At 40.6% G+C, this 20,743-nt stretch overlaps 3 protein-coding genes across 6 annotated transcripts in view; all 3 read right to left on the minus strand.

The window, feature by feature from the left end:
* Positions 1-1,685: 1,685 nt before the first annotated feature.
* On the minus strand, positions 1,686-3,580 carry LOC129749623 (mitochondrial uncoupling protein 4-like). Its single transcript, XM_055744655.1, has 5 exons — positions 3,273-3,580; positions 2,982-3,166; positions 2,668-2,777; positions 2,097-2,579; positions 1,686-2,031 (listed from the first exon to the last, which is right to left on the minus strand). Exons 1-5 carry the CDS (start codon positions 3,289-3,291, stop codon positions 1,857-1,859), a joined length of 972 nt encoding a protein of 323 aa, XP_055600630.1. The 5' UTR covers positions 3,292-3,580; the 3' UTR covers positions 1,686-1,856.
* Positions 3,581-9,229: 5,649 nt separating this feature from the next.
* On the minus strand, positions 9,230-13,477 carry LOC129741140 (uncharacterized protein K02A2.6-like). Its single transcript, XM_055732844.1, has 2 exons — positions 12,220-13,477; positions 9,230-12,174 (listed from the first exon to the last, which is right to left on the minus strand). Exons 1-2 carry the CDS (start codon positions 13,475-13,477, stop codon positions 9,230-9,232), a joined length of 4,203 nt encoding a protein of 1,400 aa, XP_055588819.1.
* A 610-nt stretch (positions 13,478-14,087) lies between these two features.
* LOC129749617 (mitochondrial uncoupling protein 4-like) overlaps positions 14,088-20,743 on the minus strand; it is a 30,599-nt gene continuing 23,943 nt past the window's right edge. For all 4 annotated transcript variants that reach the window (XM_055744648.1, XM_055744649.1, XM_055744647.1 and 1 more), the window contains 2 exons: positions 15,897-16,379; positions 14,088-15,836 (listed from right to left, as the gene is read on the minus strand). In XM_055744648.1, coding sequence (XP_055600623.1) covers positions 15,662-15,836; positions 15,897-16,379 — 658 coding nt within the window. In that variant the 3' untranslated portion in view covers positions 14,088-15,661. The remainder of the gene's footprint in view (positions 15,837-15,896; positions 16,380-20,743) is intronic.

A 20,743-nucleotide genomic window follows, 5' to 3' on the forward strand; every position in this document is an offset into this window, starting at 1 on the left:
ACTATATGTTTATAAGTTATCAGAACATTTTAAGACTCAAAGTTTATAACTCTAATATTTATGAAGCATGTAAGATTGGCTTAGGAAGTGTTGCTAGATTCCTTTGTTATAATTTTTCTATCTTTCTCTCTATTGCTTTTGCTGTGCGGTTCTCAACAAAGTTGTAGTTTCAAAAATATCAGGACACTTTAAGAATAGTGGCTTGATGCCAAATCTTCGTCGTGCTGCTGCAAGAACAGTTAAAGGCGCCTTTCGTGGCTGATTTGTAGATCTCGTCATTTACTGTGCCCTTTGTCACGAAAGACTCACTCCTCAGTCCGCAAGAGCAGATGGCCTGCCAAACGAGATATAAAATATATTACCTCAATTTGTCGTCCACATAGAACTAGCTCTTGTCGGTGAAAAATTCCAACCCCGGAATTTGCTTAAAATCGGCTTTTATATACGTTTCGTCGTCCATCACACGGCAGCCATATTTTGTCAGCATCTTCTCGTAGAAGTTCCGTTCCCGAGTTTTAGCCGTTGATTGTTGCCGCTCATCGTGGTTTGGGGAGTTCTGTACCTTATATGTATGTAGTCCAGCTCTCTTCTTTGCCTTCTGGACGTGGCTCTGCAACATGCCGATCTTTTAGCCAAATCACGGCTCGAGACATTGGGATTTGCTTAAATCTTCCGCTTCACCTTTCCCTCCGTTGTTTTGTTCTCCAGACCCGGTTTTCTTCCAGCTCCTGGAACCGCTTCAACACTCTGGAGACGGTTGAATGGTGAATAATCAACATTTTCCCAACTGCCGGTACAACAGGTCAGGAAATTCTAGGTGTTTGGAAAGAATTTGTTCTCTCGAGTCGCGTTGAATCACCTCCATTTTCGTTGAATCGAAAAACACCACTTCGAGTATGACAGCATGTGAACAATACACAAGAAAGTCTGCGAAATTTGGTTGGTAAAAAAGTTATGCCCTGTTGAATGTGTCGCAATAATTTCGTGTTCGCCCTTTAGCTGACATTCCTGACTTCATTTGTGCGAGAAAAAAAGCTGCCCACAGAAGAAATTAACAAAATACGGTGGTCAAATCGTGCGCAAAATATTGGAACCGCTGGCGAGAGATATTTTGAAAAATTAGGTAAATGACGAAAAAACGAACTCTTTAGCGGGCACCTGGCAGGGTTCCAGCCAGAAACTTTTCGTTGACAAGTCTTGCCTGCATGTTCCGGAGATGAACAAAGAGAAAAATTTGAAAAATATGATGTCTAGCACTTCAGGTGTCTGACGATCTGTGAAAGCTACAAATCAGTCAGAGTTACATAGCTATTGCCACAATGAATGGCTAAATTAACCAAGAAGGTTGCCTCCAAATACGACCTTTTTCGCTTAATAACACTTTCGTAGATCCTACAAAGTTGATACTAAGTTTTTGTTGAATCTACAATTATTAGAAAACAGAGGTGGAGTGATTAAAAGTTAAATATTTTGTTTTTGTATCGAAACAGGACAATCTGCTAAAATGTTCATGATTTCGATCAAATAAAAAGTTTTAAGTAGTTTAGAGGTAGGTTTAGAGCTCATACCGTAAGAAGAACCAAGGAAACCGTAATATATAATGTTGAGTTCAATGTATAAATTTTAATAATTACACCATTAAAGTAAAAAAAAAACACTCGAATGAAATGGTTTGTTTTGCCCTATTTATTACTAAACCTAAAAAAATCACAGCTCACAAATTTTTGTATTCTCTATACAACACGTTTAGACGGTAAATCTGTTCGAAAATAAAAAAAAAAACTGCACATAGAGCATTAAGCGGTCGACGTCATCTTTGTCTTTAACAATAAACTAAACTAATTTTGTGAAAATTTTTAGTAGCCAGTAGCGCCAAGAGTGGCTCGAATATGTTCGAACGAAACCCAAAATATCAATGCCCATGGCCCCAAACGGATCCAAACTGGAAGGAAACCCTTGTACAGAGCAAAGAAACCTTCTTTGCTCACAGTCTTCTGTAGACAATCCACTGATCCTTTGTAGAGGAGGCCTCTGGAATACACAATTATTGTTACTGAAAGTTCACTTCCGTTAGCGCTTTTGCTAGTGTAGCTTACTTTCCGCTCAAATCTGTAGGTTGGTTCATGACCCTAGTCTTGATAACGTCAGCCGGTGTACCCATCGCTGCTGCCGCGAAACCAGCACACATCGAAGCTATGATATGCACCAAATGACTGTCGGGGAGGCCAGTTTTCTTCATCACGAATCGTTTCGCCAAGTCATAAGTGGTCAGGTCTCCCAGGTTAACAAGAGCTGCCCGTTGCACGTTCGGAATGCTCCCCTTCCATAATCCTGGAATACCACCGCGTTTCACAATTTCCCGGAAAGCATGGTGGGTACCATGAACACGTGGTTCCTGACCCAGCAAGCGTCTTTTGCCTTCCATTTGAATCTGTACCTTAACAAGATCTGCCGGTGAGGCTAACCATTGGGCGACCATCCCAGCCCCGACTCCGGCTACCGCCGATTGCCATAGGGTTAGCTCGTGGTCGCCACGGAGCTTCGTTCTCATCGCGTCGTACGCCACTATACGGACTCCACTTTGAAAGATTGGTTGAACAAAAACCGCATTAGTATTTTTGCCACCTGCATTGAAAATTGTCAATTTGTATCTAGAGTGTTACTGACCTGTAAACACAGTGCCGATAGAGTGCTGGAGTGATTCCTTGCCAAAGTTTGAGTATGCCTTCTTCGCGAATTATGCCCCCGGCAGTCGCCAACATACCGCGGTACTTGGTCTAAAAAGATACGCGTGTGAGTAGGTTATCTACCACAGGCTTAGACAAACGTTAACCTTGCATAAAAACAAATTGTTGAATAAAAATGATACTCAATAAATTGAATACCCTTGAGTACTCTACTCTCATGCTGCTGTACAGCATGTCTTGCATAACATCAGACAGATCGACTAGTTCAACAGACGTTGATATGTTCATAGGTACCTTAAGGATCGCACCACCCTCGCCTTGAATCTGTAATCGCGTCTTTGTCAGATCCAGCGGATAGGTAAACATTTCGGCAATGCTGGCCGCAATCACCGAAACTATGTAGGTGCACCAGATGGTATCGGCATAGTTATATTTGACCGGAGATTTCTCGGTTCCATCTTTATCAGGCGGCGACGCAGCTGAAAAAAATGATAAATTTATTTCACTTTACACTCCACAGTTTATTCCATGTTTAAACCCAATAATAATTCAACCACAGATCGATTGAAAATTTAAAGAACAAACCTTTGTGGGTGAAGATCATTATCGCGCGACTGGTGAGCAAACATTGACTGATTAATGCGATTACGCCAGTTCTTGAAGTAGTTAGTGAGATTTCGTGCGTCCGCTCACCAGGCGGGAGCGAACGAGTAGAACCTGCTATGGCGTAACTTTCGGAACAGCTGATAATGGGGAAAAAATGCGCCAATGATTGCGTATTCACTAAATTGCGTGGTTAAGTGTATGGGTTCAAACTGTAGCTGGAAGGTTTCAAATTAATTTTGACAGGTTCTTTGCAATCAAAAGTTTCACGAGTTCAGTACTGGACTGCTTGTTGTTCTGGCCTACTAAAACCTATTTTAGAAGGTTTCAAATATGGATTTTGTTTAAGGAAAATGAAGCAAGATTTTTATTTTAGCTTTTTTTTTAAACAGTGCTTAATTACAGGACAATTTGAATCAGTTACGGATTTAATTAGTTTTTGAAATTTTACTTGTTAGTGTTCGATCGACCACGTTTGAGGGCTTATGTGAAACAAGCGGGGATTAACTTTGATTGATTTAAGAATGTATTTTTGACTTATAGAAATCATTTGAGAAACTAACTTGTATGAAAAAAAAATCAGCTCAAGAACTCTTTCAATAATATGCTTAGAAATACCTTTTCAAAAACGTAAAGATAGCTTTAGATTCCGTTAATTATTTCTGAAGGTTTTTGCAGTTCAAATAACATACGGCATTTTCCCTGGGCATATGCTTGGAAGCTCAATTCAATGACTCTGGTATAATTTAGTATGTTTTGAACCCCAGGATCACTAAGAATGCAAGTGGTTAAGGTCCAACTAAAAAAACTCAGCTCTTGCGATGAAGGCTATAGAAGATGCTCGTACAGCAGAAAATTTTACTGAATCAAAGCAATCGAAAAAGTCCCTTTAATTCAACCACGGTATAAGAAAAGCTCGGGTATCGGTATTTCGACAGCCTCTTATATTCTTCTTCAGTGAGCGTTTTCGATTGATCAACGTTTTCAAAGGGAACTTTCGATTGCTTTGATCCAGTAGAATTATTCAACTAAGTTGGCTTACAACCATGAACGGCAAAACTCCTGAGTTCAGCTTGTCAATTGAAAGAGAGTGAAATTTTTCTCGTCTGCTCCCCCAAGCTGTGCGGGGAGAGATATAAATCGCACTGCAATAAAGAGAGATTGTCAACACATAATCCCAAGTAACCAAATGTTTCATAAAACAGTCTCTTAAAAGCTTACTCAGCCCTGCTCGAGGGCTGTATAGCATTCTATACAGCTTAAAATTTAAGTTCTTATCGATACTTTCAAGTTCCATAACCAAAGCTGAATAGAAGGCTATTCAGCTTTTGCATAAGACTTAGATTTTTGAACTTCTGCAAAAAAAAACAAAGGGCAAAAATGAAATGAAACGAATTTTTCTTTGTTTTGAAATCTTGCGCCACTTTCTATTACTCTCTCTACACTCAATGAATTTCATACTTACTTGAATAATCTGCATGCTTTAAGAATTGAACCTGAACCTTCCAGATGATGACTGAACATGCTACCTTTGAACCATCGCCGTTGTCTTGGTAGTTGGTTCAATAACATACTAGAGAATTTCACCTTCACTTTTTCAAAGTAGGCGAAATTATAAAAACGTAAACATTCAACCAAACCGATGTGCATTTAACGAAACTATATTTTTTCCACGTGCAGTAGGTAATTATGAAAGCAATGTTTTATTCAAATATTGGTTTTTGCAATTTTTTTAATAATAACATTTTAGATTCTTTATGTACCCAAACATGTACTTAGTTGTACAAACAATCGACGGCAAAGGGCGCAAAGAATTGACTGCCGTCCCAGCCAGATGGGTGGAAACTTCCAGCAGGGGCCAATTTCTTCGTTGGCCAAATAGTAAGAATCGAACGAATTAGAAGAACACCTTGGCAACGAAGAATACAAACAAAACTTTGTAAGTTTTTATAAAACATGACGATTTATGATAAACATTAACATTTTGCTTTTTGTGTTTTACAGTTAAAATGGCTCATTTCGAACATCGAGGGCGAATGTCAGAGAACAGAATGTTGCAGGCGTCAGATTAAATTTTTTTTTAAATTTCAAGCCGATTGTACCTGGACAGGATCAAGCCGAGTCGCATCTAAAACAGCCATACTGTCAAACCCCAAGCTTTTGAACATTTTTCAAAAACTAGGCAGAACGCAAACCGAAATGGTTAACCAAATTTAACTAACCGATTAAAAAAAAGCTTCAAAATACCACGAAACGATTGACAAATACTGGGCAGAGACGTGTCGCTCGGAAAATGCTCATTAAAAAACAAGACCATCGAAGATCCAATTTCGAGGGAAATGTCTTCTTATATTGGAAACTTCGATGAACTGGCTAGAGATGATTTTAGTACCGATTCAGAATAATATTTTGTCTTTAATTTTTCATTTATTGTATCCATTTAAAACAAACATGAAATAAACATTATTAGAAAGCAATATCTACAATTTTATTATAAAAAAAATGTACAAATAAAATTAACCAAATGTGTGTAGAAGAGGAATGAAAATTAAACTAAAATTACAATCTATAGCTACAAGTTTGCATTTTAAATCATCATTAATATAAAATTTGTTTTCTTTTGATAAACTACCAATTAATTCTTCAAAGATATATAAAATTGACAATTTGTGAGGGTATATAAAAAATCCTTTTTATCTTTTAAAACATGCCCATGGATGGTTTTTGTTCCAACCGCCGGCGACGGTAATAAAACAAACCATTCTTTCTTATTTTTTGTAAGTAATTCATTTTTATTCACAAATTGAGAACACCTTCGGAAAATTTTCTAAGAGAATGTAAACAAAGCATTTGAATTTTGACACAACTAAATTCGCATTGAAGTTCCATAGAAGTTCCACATGGAACCAAAAAGTTCGTAAAAAGTTCCGCATGGTACGAAAAAGTTCGTAAGAAGTTTCGCATGGAATCAGATAGTTCGCAAGAAGTTCGTAACGAAGCACGATAAGCCGAGTTGATATCCAGACTTTTTAAGGTTCTTAGAAGGCACAAATATATTAAATGCTACTTGTTCAGACTTTTTATGTTCGTTCAGAAGTCCAAATGAAGCACCTGAGTACCTTTTGAGTACCTTTTACTCAGCCAAATATGAACTTAAAACGTACAAGATTAAGTAGCTGTGTGACTTTTGGTTACTTGAGAAGGATGAGCGAGAACATTCCTTCTCCGGGAAAATCTATTGCGCATTGTGTTGAGGAGAAATCTGGGAGCTAACATAGTTTTTTCTTGGTACGTGTACGAGAAAAGACGCTGCTCTCCGAACCAGAGGTGTCCTGATTTTCAAGAGGCGGCCTCCTTGATTTTCAAAAACTCTCGAATTGTCCTGATATTTGAAAATTGGCCTTTAAAATGCCCTGAATTGTCTTGATTTTCAAAAAAAAAAAACTCATTATAATTGAATTTGTAGTTAAATGATGAGAAACCACCAAATTAATCTATAATAAAAGAGTTTAACCTCTTTGACCGATGGTAATCTTCGGTTCAGATGATTTAAACAATATTTTTTGATATACATAAACTGCAAGCCAGCCAAGGAGATGATCTTTTCTTTTGCATAAACTGAGGCGTCTACAGCACCGTTATTTCTAGAGTTTGTTTTGATTAGGTCGTATGAATCAACATAAACAAAATTGAGATATTTACTGCAAACGATTGAAAAACATGTATTCTACGTTAGGTAAAAATTTGGTTGCATTTGATCAATAAATAAATTTTAAAACATGATTTGAATTTTAGACGAATAATGACTTTCTCATTTTCGAGTGCAATTTGGTTTTAACGACGTTTTGCGCAGCACTGGATTGCCGTGATGCAAAACGACGCATAAACAACAGTTCGTCGTCGATGGTTTTTGCGACCTAATGTATTTTGGTAGAAAATTCATTGCCAGGTGATGAAAACCTTATTTTTATCAACAGAAATTGTTCAAAAGAGTTGTATTGCATCGTAGGGAAACAAATGTCTTCAACTGAGTAAGTTTAATAAACGTTACTTCTATGTCTTATCTTATACTCAGCCTCTTATTTTTTGTTCATGAAGTAGCAGTCAACATAGATGCTTCGGAAGAGATCCTGCACTACTTGAGCGGTTATCAAATTCACAGGAAGTACCTAACCGGCCATTTCAAGTAGAATAGAAACCTGGTACACAGTCCTTCGCAGCACAGGGTCCAACTGCTGCACTGGTGCGGTGAGGAGATTACTTCATTCCAATGTTACAGACTGGGATCAGGCCCTCTCACCAATGTTGTAGTGCGCATATCACCCACGGGGCCAGACAAAGCTCGAGGAAGTCACGCGTAAGTCCTCTTTCTTTTATGTTTTTGCTAGATGATTGACAATTTGCAAAATGACGTTTGCGCCAAAAACGTAATGCAAAAGGTCGTTGGTACTTGTTTACCCGAAAATCTCAATTAATGCCTGTACCGACGACACTGCCACATTTCTCATCTTTTTTCGTATCGTATATTAATTTTTTAGACAACTCTGACTAAAATATGAAATACCATTATTGAAAATGTGTTACAAAACTTCAGCAGCGATTTTCTCGAAATAAGTCAGGTGGCTCATACGACTTAATCAAAAAAAACTCTAGATTTCACCTTAACTTATGCAATCTAATAAGAACTGCATTTTATTTCCACCAATCTACTGATGTCTTGAAAAATTCTGATTTTTTCATTATTATTTGGTACAGATTCTGTCCGCACAGTTGAAAGTAGCTTCCGGATTTTCCAACACATTTAAGGTAATAAACAAATCATCAATAGTCATACAAAATAAAAATAAAAACTATAGTTTTTTGTAATAATTTCCACTGATGATTGGTGATTTGTTGTTGGTGTACATTTCGGTGCAGATTTTTGGTCGGTCAAATTTCAATAGGTGTAAAGATTTGAATGTGGCAACGCTGACAGCAGGGAAGAAATTGTTGTAATTTTTTTGTGCGTTGTGCGGTGGGAGTCATTGGCGATGGGTGCGCTCGCAATCCCGGTATACGATTTCTCATGTGTTAAACAGAAAAAGCAATAGCCTTCACTCCAATTTCACTCTGATTAGCTATTATTCTAATGGAAATTTGTATAAGAGTTAAGAGCAAGCTTTATTCTTTTTAGCAAGCCCAAGCCCAATAAATATTTTTCTTCTCCATTTTCACTAAAGTGTATGACTGAAACACTAGGGCGCTGTTAGCCAAAATTCTCTTTCTTCCACTCAGATGCAAGAGCTCTCACACTTGTCGTCCGAGTCTTTTTCAGCTTGTGTAAACTGGGATGACGAGTGGAGCACGATCAGCGAAAGAGGATTACACTCGGAAGCCGAATTGAAAGCAGTGTTGTTTTCTCCTGACTCTTTGTTGTTTGGGAGGAGCCGACCAACCATGCTCACAACACATATTAGAGAGAAAATTTTAGTGCCCAAAAGTAAGATGTTTAGCCATCAGTGTGACTGATAGAAAAATACGAATTTAACGAACTTTCACAACTACAACTAACAGGATTATCCATATTGTCTTTTCACTGCTATGCGATATTGACGTTATGTAACGGATAGGGATGAAAATTTTCACATGGGTGTTCTAAAGGACGGGAAATTAATACTTGTGTTGCGATATGTGGTTTGGGGAATGAATGAGCAACTCGCGAGTAGTGTACATAAAACTTTGTATTTAGACGATAACTACATATATATAAAAACTTAATGCACGAGCTGCTTATCGCAATTACTTTTGGAGTTGAACTGAAGACATGCTGAATCACGGAGATGACGACACACGATCAGGCGGCATCTGTCAGGCTGACAGCCATCAGCTGTAGAGGCCCACTGGTAAATTGTGCCGTCATTTGACGGTTGGTGAGTTGTCCTCCCAACACCTCCCCCGTTTTAATAAAGATGGTACGGATCGTACCTCGCTGGCTGTCTTCGCATCCTCGAAGACTGGCGAGTAAGAATCGGTTCTTGACGTTGGTTGCTAAGGGGAGTTCGTTGACGTCGACGATCATTCGATGGTTGTAGCATTTCTTGGAGTTGGGCCGGCAGTTCGACTTCCGGCTCAGGTGTAGGACGTAGACCCCAACTGTCCAGGAGAATAGACAACGGTACTTGAGTTGTTTCCGGTATTGCTTCCGAATTTGCTTCCTTTCCAGCTTCGTACCGAGTCCGCAGTTGGTTGCAGTGGGATCGGATAAGGTTTTGTTTGGATGGTAGCCAGATGTTATACATCACCCGACCGATGCGCTCGATGACCATTCCATGCTGCCAGGTCCATTTGTTGAAGGCGTAGACCTTAGCCCAGACGAGATCTTGAGGATCGTAGATGCGAGCTTTCGCGCCGTGTTTGCGATTGAATTGTTCTTCCTGGTCGGTACTTGGCAATTTGTGACACGGCGTAGGCGGGCGAAGTAGTTCAAGGGACGTACGGATGTTCCGGTTGTACATCATCTCGGCAGGAGATTTCCCACCAGGAGCGCTGCGACACGGTGTGGTCCTATAGCACAGCAGAAAGGTGTCGATGGCTTCGTCGAGGGTTGCCCCCCCTGCGGTGATTTTCTTGAGCGACCGTTTAAAAGTGTCGACAAACCTCTCTGCTAATCCATTGGATTGCGGGTGGAATGGTGCTGTCTTGAGATGAACGATGCCGTGTGTGTCACAGTACGATTCGAACCGGTCGCTGGTGAGCTGCGTCCCGTTGTCTGTAACGAGCGTTTCCGGTTGACCGTATCTCGCGAATATTCCACGAAGGATTCGCAAGGTGGCTGCGGTGGTGATATCCTTGGTTCGTACTACTTCCGGCCATTTTGTGTATGAATCCACCAGAATGAGAAAATAGTTCCCATCCAGCGGACCGGCGTAATCCAGATGTAACCGCTGCCACGGTTTCTCCGGTGTTGGCCAGGATTCCATGGTAGTCTTCCGGTCGGTCTTGGCTACGCTGGCACATTCGTTGCATGAACGGACAAGGTTCGCTACTTCGTCGTCGACATTAGGCCAGTATACATAACGACGAGCCAAAGAGCGCATTCGTTCAACTCCGGGGTGCCTTTTGTGGAGTTGTTGGAGAACGCGCTTCCGAAACCTTGGCGGGATGACCAATCTTTCACCATAAAGTAGGCAACCGGTGACAACGGAGAGACACTCTCGACGTTGGAAAAATTGTTGAATTCCGGGATCGGTGATACTGGTTTTCTTGGTCGGCCAGCCTTCGTTGACAAAGCGAATCACTTGCTGCAAACTGGTGTCGCTTTTGGTCTCGCTCTGAACTGCCTTGAAGGAGAGCGGAAAAGCTTGAAATGACTCGTCGACTACGGTGCGAACGCTTTTTTCTAGCTCTAGACTGGCGATTACGTGCTCTTCCTCTGGTCGCACGTGACTGTTGATGAGCCTGGAGAGAACGTCCGCGTGCCCAAAACTGTTGGTGGAGATGTAGCGAATCTCGAAGTCGTAAAGAAGAAGAGTAAGGGCCCACCGCTGGAGCCTGTTAGCGGTGTAGATGGGAATGCCTTTTTTCGAGCCGAATATCTGCAGGAGCGGTTTGTGGTCGGTCTCGAGGATGAAATGACGACCGAACCGCATCCGATGAAACCGCGTAACACCGAACACCAGCGCCAAGCCTTCCTTCTCGACTTGACTGTAGTTGCTTTCGGCTTGAGTGAGGCTACGGGACACGTGACAGATCGCTTTGACTGACCCGTCGGGGAACCTATGGGCAATGCGGGCTCCCAGCCCGACCGATGACGCATCCGCCGACACCACGATGTCAATTTTGGGGTTGTAGTGCGTCAGAAGCAACGGCGATTGTAGCAATTCCCGAAAGCGATCGAATGATTTCTGGCAAGCTGTTGACCACTCGAATTTGGTGCCCGCTTTGAGCAGCATATCCATCGGCTGACGAAGAGTGCGCATCTCCTTCACGTACTTGCCATAATAATTTATGGCACCCAGATAAGACCGAAGCGTCGGAACGTCGTGTGGAGGTGGCATGTTGGCAATGGCAGCCACCTTCTCCGGGTCTGGTCGGATTCCGTCACCATCGAGGATTTGGCCCAAGTATTTCACCTGGCGCATGTTGAAGCTGCATTTTTCAATCCGGACAGTGAACCCGAATTCCTGCAGGCGAGTGAGCACAAGATGCAGGTTGCGGCGGTGCTCTTCTTGAGTTCGACCCCCTACCAGGATGTCATCCAGATAACCAGTGGTGCAGTCGAGACCGGCGAGCATGGCGTCCATCAACTGCTGGAAGGCCCCCGGAGCGGATTTGACGCCGGGTGACAATCTGGTGAACTGGTAAAGACCCTTGTGCGTGTTGATGGTAAGGAGTGGTTGGCTTGCTGCGTCGACCGGCACCTGGAGGTAGGCGTCGGATAGGTCGATGTGGCTGAAGTATCGACAGTTGGCCATTTTCGTAAAAATGTCCTCGGGCAGGGGCAGCGGGTAGCAATTTGGCTCTAGCGCAGCGTTCAGTCCGGTGGAGTAATCCGCGCATATGCGGACCGTCCCGTTTGGCTTCCGCACGACGACTATCGGGGCCGCCCAGTCGGAAAAGTCGATTATCTGGATGATGTCGAGACTTTCCAACCGGTTCAGCTCTTCCTCCACGACGCTCTCCATGCTGTAAGCCACCGGTCGTTTTGGTCGGAACACCGGCTTTTGGTTTGCCTTCAGCACCAGCTGAATCGGGGTCTTGTTGCACAGGCCTGGCTTGGTGGTGAACACGTCGGGAAAACGGGCCCGGAGGTCGGTAACGTCTTGAGTGGGCTGACTGGAGATTTGGTTGCAGAACGATGTGATCGGTTGGTTCCACAAGCCGAATTGGTCCATCAAATCGATACCTAAAATGTTGAGACGCACGTTAGGAGCTGATACAAAACACTTACCCTCTCTGGTGGTGCTCTGGAGGGTGATGCTGCAGTGTAGCTCCGAAACGAGTTCCAGAGGTTCTCCGGACGCTGTTTTTGCCCGACATGAAACTGGTTGAACCTTCGGACGGCCCAGTTTGACCCAAGATTGGTGCGAGATTATGGAGATGTCCGACCCAGTGTCCAACTGGAGTCGGAGGGGAACACCGTTGATCCGGACGTCGATGAATTTCCGCCCCTGGCGGATGTTTCCGACTGTCACTGTTTTCGCTGAGTGTTGTCGCTTCTTCTTGAAGTTTTTCTTTGGCTGTTGCTTGCTCGGGGCACTTGATGATGATTTTGTTGCAAAACAGGCGCAGTACCCCTCTCGATGACCCTGCTTGCCGCAGTCACGGCACTTGTGATCGCGGAATCGGCAATCTTTGCTGAAGTGCATTCCTCCGCAGGACCAGCAGGGTGTTTTAGGCTGATCGTGGGAGGTGCTGCCGCTGGTTGAAAGATGCCGGGGCCTCTGGTTGTGTGCAACGTAGTTGACAGCTGACGGATTTTCCACCATGACAGTGTCCATCTTGAGGTTGACGAGGTTGTTGCACTGCTCAACTACTTGCTGGAGTGTGAGGTCCGCTGATTCATTCAGCTTATTGATGAGCCGCATCCTGATTTCGGCGTCTTGTTTGGATTTGAGGCCGCAAACAAACGTCAGAACTTTGAACTGGTCTTCGGTGAGTTCTGTTAGTTTGAAGTCGACGCAGGACTTGTTCACCCGGCACGAGTAGGCGAGATAGTCCTCACTGTCCTCCTTGGTTGTCTGGAGGCAATTATACCGTCGACGGAAGATGGAAACAGACGCACCAAACAGCGATTTTAACTTTGCCACCGTTTCGCTGAAGGAAAACTCACGAGCCAGCTTTGGCAAAATAAAGCTGTTGTATCGCTCGTGATCCGGCGGGCTCATTTTCCGTAGCAGGAGCCGTACCTTAGCCGCATCATCCAGCTTATTGGCGTCTTTCTCGAAGAGATCGCTGTAGCGGGAAAACCACGCGTCGAATGTGTACCCGGTTTCTTTGTCGTACACGAATTCCGCCATGTTGCTGGACAGGGAATCGAGTACGGTTTCGTCGCGGGACAGCTTGTTGATAGCTACCTGTGTGGCGGACAGCTGCTGTGAAAGCTGGACCATCAGCTTTTGTTGATTGGCCAGGATCTGCACGATCGTATCCGAGAGCGTTGACTGCTGCGCTCCTGCACCGGGTGCACCACTTTGATTGGTCGCCATCGCGAAATTTTCCACGTGCTTTCTGCCGATTCACGAAAAAAAACGCGATTTTTACGGGAAAAACGGGCTTACTTTGAACAGCTCCGCCACTTTCTCGTCGCCACTGTTGCGATATGTGGTTTGGGGAATGAATGAGCAACTCGCGAGTAGTGTACATAAAACTTTGTATTTAGACGATAACTACATATATATAAAAACTTAATGCACGAGCTGCTTATCGCAATTACTTTTGGAGTTGAACTGAAGACATGCTGAATCACGGAGATGACGACACACGATCAGGCGGCATCTGTCAGGCTGACAGCCATCAGCTGTAGAGGCCCACTGGTAAATTGTGCCGTCATTTGACGGTTGGTGAGTTGTCCTCCCAACAACTTGATATAAAATTTTAAATCAGTGACCGCTAAAAGCGATCGTCCATATTGACTTTTCACTGTTTGGTTTACTCTACATAATCGGTTATTCTTGAGCAAGAAGTGTAATGAAGCCAGCCTGGTAAAGATTATTTATCTGCCCTTTGTCGAAGAGTTCCTCGGAAGTCGAAATCTCAACCAAAAGGATGAAGAAAAGTAGTATTTCGGATACTTAAAACACAACATCTCGAGCAACATTTCAGTCCAATAAATCAGTTTTATTAATACGCGCACCTCACCATTTCTAGCATCATACACTCGAACTACGCTTAGCACGAAACATTACAACTACGCTTACTTTGTTGACTTACAGGGTAAACTGCTTTTACAAATGATATTGACTACATATTACTCTTTCGTCTTCGTTTCTGATAAAAAAGAAAAACACGACTATATTTGTATATTTTGGTTTAGCTACTTCAAACTGTAGTCAACTGGTTTTTTTTTTCTTATTTCTACACGAAGGGGTTGTGCTTGTTTTTTATTTTCTTCTATGTTCCAAGAATGTAGAATCTCTATTTTAATTAAGCACTTTTCCTAACACCAGTAGTGGTCCTTAAAAACTCGGTTTCCTTTTTTGCGTTAGTGTATCGTGTCCTTTTGAGTTTAAGAAGAGTCTGGCAACCATATTCCGGTTTATGTAAATCATAATTTCGATTTTCATTGAAGTCTGGTCACCTGAACCGTTCACACGCTCGGAGTAACCCAAAGGTATTTATTTCAAAGAAAAACGAGGAAATTTCTTTTTCATTTTTGTCATTCATGTTTTAGGCGGTTAGCGCAAACTGGATTAATGAGGCAATTTTTGATAACTAATATCTCAATGAAAAAAAACTTCCCAAACTTGAACTTGTCGGTAATTCTTTCCTTTTTTTGACACACTAACGCGTTTTACTGTTTACTCATTCGGTTTTAGTAGGATGCAGACGCTTAGTCTAGATCAACTGAGAGGCTAGTTAGTGTTAGGACATTACGAGTTATTATAGGTTTAGGTTTCAGAACATGGTTGAATTCTTGTATTGTCACATGTTGAGTGTTTTTTCTTCTATTTAAAGTATCGGCTAGAGTCTTGCAGGATACAGTTGAGGGTTTGAAACGAAAAAGTTTATGACAGTTAAGTTTTCCAAGTGCAGAACTCATTTGGTAAGTGTCGGCTAAACAAACATTCTACTAACTTGGATAGTAAGTTTATGAGAATATTTCATGACTGCTAAACAGAGAAGTTCTCGTTTACGGGGTTGCCAACGCTAACTCAACATATTTCGAGATGAGACTGCGCATAACCACGAAGGTTCAGTAATGACTCTGTTTCAAAGAATCGCGTGACTGCATAGTAACACTTCAAAGAATTGATTTGTGTTTTTATCCTAATTGCTATTAAATCTAAAAATAAATCACAGATCACAAATTATAGTCTTCTTAATTCAACACGTTTCTATATAGACGGTGAACCTCGTTTCTTAAATGTTTTTTTAAAGTGAAAATTCGCAAATTTAGGAAGTTATTGAACGATGGCATTAACCGGTCGACGTGATTTTTCCTTTTTCAAGAAATACTAAACTAAATTTGAGAAAATTTTAAGAACGTTAGGTTTATTGTAGAGCCGATTCCTCGGTAGTGAAGTTAAGTTTGTGCGAAAATAGAATAGGTAAATTGTGCCTGCTATTTCAAAACAACATTTTCTGTGAACCAAAACGCGGGTTACGAAGAAACAATTAACTTATCAATGTACAGTGAAGCTCCAGATGAAATGTTATACGAATACTATCACCTAGTAACCACCAGCGCCAAGACTAGAACGAATTTGTTCGAACGAAAGCCAAAAAGTCAATGACCACGGTGCCATACGGATCCAAACAGGAAGGAAACCTTTGTACAGAGCAAAGAACCCTTCCTTGCCAACGGTTTGTTGTAGACAATCCAAAGATCCTTTGTAGAGGAGACCCCTAAAATACAAAATAATAGTTAGTCAAAGTGCTTCTTGATCGACAACAAGCGTGACTTACTTTCCGCTCAAATCCGTCGGTTGATTCATGACCCTAGTCTTGACAACATCAGCCGGTGTACCCATCGTTGCTGCCACCAATCCAGCACAGATCGAGGATATGATATGCACCAAATGGCAGTCCGGGAGGCCAGTTTTCTTCATAACGAATCGTTTGACCGTATCGTATGTGGTGAGATCGCCCAGGTTAACAAGAGCTGCTCGTTGCACATTCGGGACGCTTCCTTTCCATAGCCCGGTAACACCGCCGCGTCTTACAATTTCCCGGAAAGCGTGGGCGGCACTGTGGACACGTGGTGCTTGGCCCATGAGGCGTCTTTTGCCCTCCATCTGAACGTGAACCTTGACAAGATCTGCCGGCGAGGCTAACCATTGAGCAATCGATCCAGCTCCGACTCCGGCCAGTGCCGATTGCCACAGGGCCAATTCGTTGTTACCGCGAAGTTTCTTTCTCAGCGTGTCGTACGTCACTATGCGGACTCCACTGTCAAAATTTAACGAAAAATTATTTAGTTTAGGAAATAAACACATAAACAATGTGTAGGTACACCACAGTAAACGGGAAGCGCTGAGTACGGTATTTTTTGTACTGAGATTTCAACATATTGAATTTGTGAATTAGTTATTAACGAGTGGACTATAACTATAATTATAAAAGAAGACAGCTTTTGTTGATAAAGGATTTTTTTTTGGTAAAAAAACTATTACTATTTGTAGAAGTATTGACAGTTCTTAACTCGATTTCGTCCCAGGTTTTTCCTACCCATTAGAGTTCCTAGAGTGTCAATTTGACACTCACAACTAAAACCGCTATATCTCTTTTGTTTCTAAACCGATTTTTAGAAAATTTTCAGTTTTGAAAACCTCGTAATGTAACTCAAATATAATTTTCAGAAAACATTTAGCTAAAACAATTAATTTTTATGTTATCAAACACCGCTCTGCATGAGTTTAAGTCGATCGATCTCCGAAGGTACTTCTCCAACTTTTTGGAAAATGACATCTGTCTCACCGATCCAAAAGTCTGGAATTACATGTAAATGTCCATTATATGCTGTTTTTCCAAGGTGCTAGAAGCTCTGATATACGAAAGAATATACTATTAAAAAATATTTATGAAGAAACGAGCTACTAGACAAACCTAACGATCTTTGCCAGCGATTTGCATACTGTAACCGGTAGAAAACTGCAAGTAGATTCGATATTCGTCGGGTTTGCCAAGGCTTTCGACAAAGAACCGTAAACTGGGGGAACATTAATCACTTTTTTAATTCATTTTCGAATATTTTGGAAGGGGTTGCTTTTTTGTAACACTAAAAAGTTTTAAAATACTTACTTAGGTAAGAAGTATAAGCATGATCATTTATAGCAGAATATTCAAACGACATTAGTGGCTATAACTAAATGTTTGTTACAAAACCAGATTTCATGTTTCGGGGTAACTTCGATCACTATAGTTTTAACGTATACCAACATCTTCAATATTATTGTTTGATGCCAATTAACATAGAAGACTTAAAACATTAATAACAGTATTTTTTTGTGTTGACTCAATTGAAATTTCCAACGTTTTCTTTCAAAAACAAATATACTCAAAAGATGGAGAATGATACTTTAGGGGCAAAAATTATAAACATTTCTCAATATATTTTGGCCTCAACAAAAATGAAATTTTACCTTCATGCGATTCCCTAGGTCCTCCCACTGTTCCTATGTTCTTTTTTATTCAAACTAAGCCATCCGACAGGGTTTTTAGCCATTTGTTCTATACAGGCTTTCTCATAGGAAAAGTCCGTTTTTTTATATCCAGGAATTATCATAGAATAACCATAAAAATAACTCTAAAAATGTACCTATACAAAGGAAAAAAATTAAGCTTTCATATAAAACAACCCATTAGCTTCTAAATGCTATCATTCTATCATGAGAGGCGTTTGTTTGCGAGTCTTCGAGAAGACAGATATTTTAAAACCTTATAACTACATTTTGAGTAATTTAAAAAAAAAATCCAACTAAATTAAGCCTATTTGAAACTCAATTTATAGGCTTTCAAACGTAGAAAACAGTTTAAGATATTTTAATTTTAGAAATAGTGAATGATGATTATCTTCCAAAATTTCATGTTTATCAAAGTTACCCCGGTGATCAAAGTTCCCCCAGTTTACGGTACCTCATAGAATCGTAAGAAAAAAAATTTGATTTATATGGATTTCCCGATTGGGCAACTAAATGGCTGTATGGTATTCGTACCTATTGAACTTTCAAGGTTCGATTAACAGTTGAGGAGCTACCCAAGCAATCAAAAGTCTCATATCTATTTAAAAGCGTGCCTCCACAGTCCGAATTTTGCTGAACAAAAGTTCCGAAGGGGATTGGTGCTGAATTCGCTCGAATGCGAGCATGAAAGTTACGAAACGGTCCTCAAATAGCTTCGCTTAAAGTGATGGCAATTTTCAACCTTTTCTGGAACCTACTTTTTAAAATACTCGTTAGATATTTGCCTGTGTTTCAGGGATTTTATGTTTTACTTTGAATTGAGACTGCAAAATGCAATCAATCACATATTTCATGCTTTAAAGTAGTAGTTAGAACTAAACTAGAGGTTTAAAAAGTTCCTTTTTGTTGTAAGCATTGTGTAATACGGCAATTTCTATCATGTATAAAATAGAGAAAATTTGGCCGATATTCTAAGCTTTATGCTTTTCAATCAAAACATTCAGCCTATGTCCTATCCGGGATTTCCCGACCGGAAAATCCGGGAATAAAAAAATTCGGGAATTTACAAATCCCGGGAAACGCTGAAAAATCCCGGGAATTCCCGAGGCCAATAAAAAGTGCTTGATCACTAAAATTTTACACGATACGAATTGGAAAAATGGATCAGATTGAGCAAGGAAAATGATAGCTCTACCTTGATACAGTGAATCCCCGATTTTGTCACGCACTGATTATGTCTGCCCCCGATTTTGTCACCTTTTTTGACCCGATTTTGTCACCATATTTGATTCAATGCTAAAAATCTCAGATTCAACCCTACTTTCTTTGGGTCGATTATATGTATATTGCGTTATTTGACATCATTCTTAAGGTACATTGCAATAAATGAAGATATCGACAGTGATAGTGAAGATGACTTATGAATGACACAAATATGTCCGAATTCAAGTAACTATGACATCCGTACTGCTTCAATTTCATTAATAATTTCTGGAGAATCACACGGATCATTTGGGGGTCGATGCTGCTGATTCTGTGTCTAATGTTACTTCCGAAAGGCTTAATGGCTCCAATGCTTCGAGGTCCTCCTCTAGGGACGAATGTCCTCGTCCATTTCTGACTAATTATCCAACGTCATACTCAAAATTTCTTAATCTGCAAACACTGATATGAAGGAGATATATGGAGGTAAATTGTATCATCGCTACTTTTTTTAATAAACAAAAGAGCCAAAACAACTTCGTCTTCGTGTACAAGTTTGTCTTTGAAAATAACTCCAATTTTTTTTAGAATCTTTCAATTACTGTACGTTGTACTTCATATGCGTTTTTTAATTAAATGTTTCCCAAGCTCTTACCAATGCACACTGGTACAGAACATCAATCTAGCGGAACTAAATAAATAGCGCCCAGGGATGAAAAGATAGACTTTTGATGTCTCCGACAACATTGCATAGTTTCACAAGGCGCCTACTTTGAAATAAAATATAGAGTCGAGGGGCCCACCAATAGCAAGATAAAAAAGCTAACTTTTTTGTTAAGCATTTTAGAGCTTTGGTTTCTTCTACAAAGTTGTTTATCTTAACGAAATACATACATAACTTTGCTGAACAAGCCAAAGTTCTACAATTGCATTCTAAGGAGTTGAAAAAACAGTTTTTTAAATCTGAAACGTTGTAGGTAAGACAAAACAATTTTCAGTCTTCGAAACAAAGTTGAAAAAAGTTAAAATCTACAATGGTTTAGTACATTATGATGTGTTTTGAAATTGCTGAAGCGCTGTAGAAAGCATTTAGTGTAATATATTAACGATCTTCAAAGAAAAGTTGATCGAATTGCGCAAATTTTCGCACCATTAGCCAATGTGGATTTTATTTTTGGTGTTAAGAGGAATCATTGCCATATAAAACTAGCGTGGAACTCGGTGACAAAATCGGGGATTCACTGTGTATGGCTTAAACTGAAACTTTTTTTTTCTATGAACTGGTTAATACAATGAATTTGAAAATTTTTTTTTTCGTTCGGCACATTACAGTAAAAGTGAAAAACGGCAGAGAATCTAGAAAACCAAACAGTTCCAATAAAGAAACGCTACGAAAAGAATCAGCATGTTCTACTTTGCAACACTCATAATATAGAACTTCCGTTTCGCAAAATGTTGACAGTAGCAAAATCATTGGCAGAAAAATGACATTTTGAAAAACAAAAAGATATAAAAGTTAAGAGATTTGATGAATAACCTGAAGTCTAGCTAACCAACTTTTATCGATAGAGAAAAATCTTTCTCAATTCTTAGAAATTTTTACAATAATAATCAATCAAGTTTGTCGGTTAAAGTACTTAGTTTTTGGGTCTTGGATCCAGAGAGTCAGGGCTCCAGAGAATTCCCGGGATAAGGATCGTCAGATTTCCCGAATTTCGGGAACCAGTATCCTCGAAATGGACTCTCTATTGGCAACTGTTGCCGAAAGTCGCTCAAAAACCACACAATCTCGGAACTAAAGCGAAAACTAAAGAAGACAAAAAAACTGCTAAGGACGAGCAGCAGTTCAAGGCAAACTGGCTTTCTGCGGCGAAGAAGGTGGACAAGGTGGCTGTACAAAATCTGATGGCAGGGGTTAAGCGGAAGGCC

This window comes from Uranotaenia lowii, chromosome 2, assembly GCF_029784155.1.
Source record: "Uranotaenia lowii strain MFRU-FL chromosome 2, ASM2978415v1, whole genome shotgun sequence".
Classification (NCBI taxonomy): domain Eukaryota; kingdom Metazoa; phylum Arthropoda; class Insecta; order Diptera; family Culicidae; genus Uranotaenia; species Uranotaenia lowii.

Excerpts from the sequence above, each read along its gene's own strand:
- LOC129749623 (XM_055744655.1), bottom strand. Across the intron at positions 2,778-2,981 it reads AGGGTGGTGCGATCCTTAAG|ACCAAGTACCGCGGTATGTT; the intron begins GTACCTATGAAC and ends GTATCTTTTTAG. Across the intron at positions 2,032-2,096 it reads CCTACAGATTTGAGCGGAAA|AGGCCTCCTCTACAAAGGAT; the intron begins GTAAGCTACACT and ends TGTGTATTCCAG.
- LOC129741140 (XM_055732844.1), bottom strand. The coding sequence starts at position 13,477 with ATGGCGACCAATCAAAGTGGTGCACCCGGTGCAGGAGCGCAGCAGTCA. Across the intron at positions 12,175-12,219 it reads CCAGAGCACCACCAGAGAGG|GTATCGATTTGATGGACCAA; the intron begins GTAAGTGTTTTG and ends TCAACATTTTAG.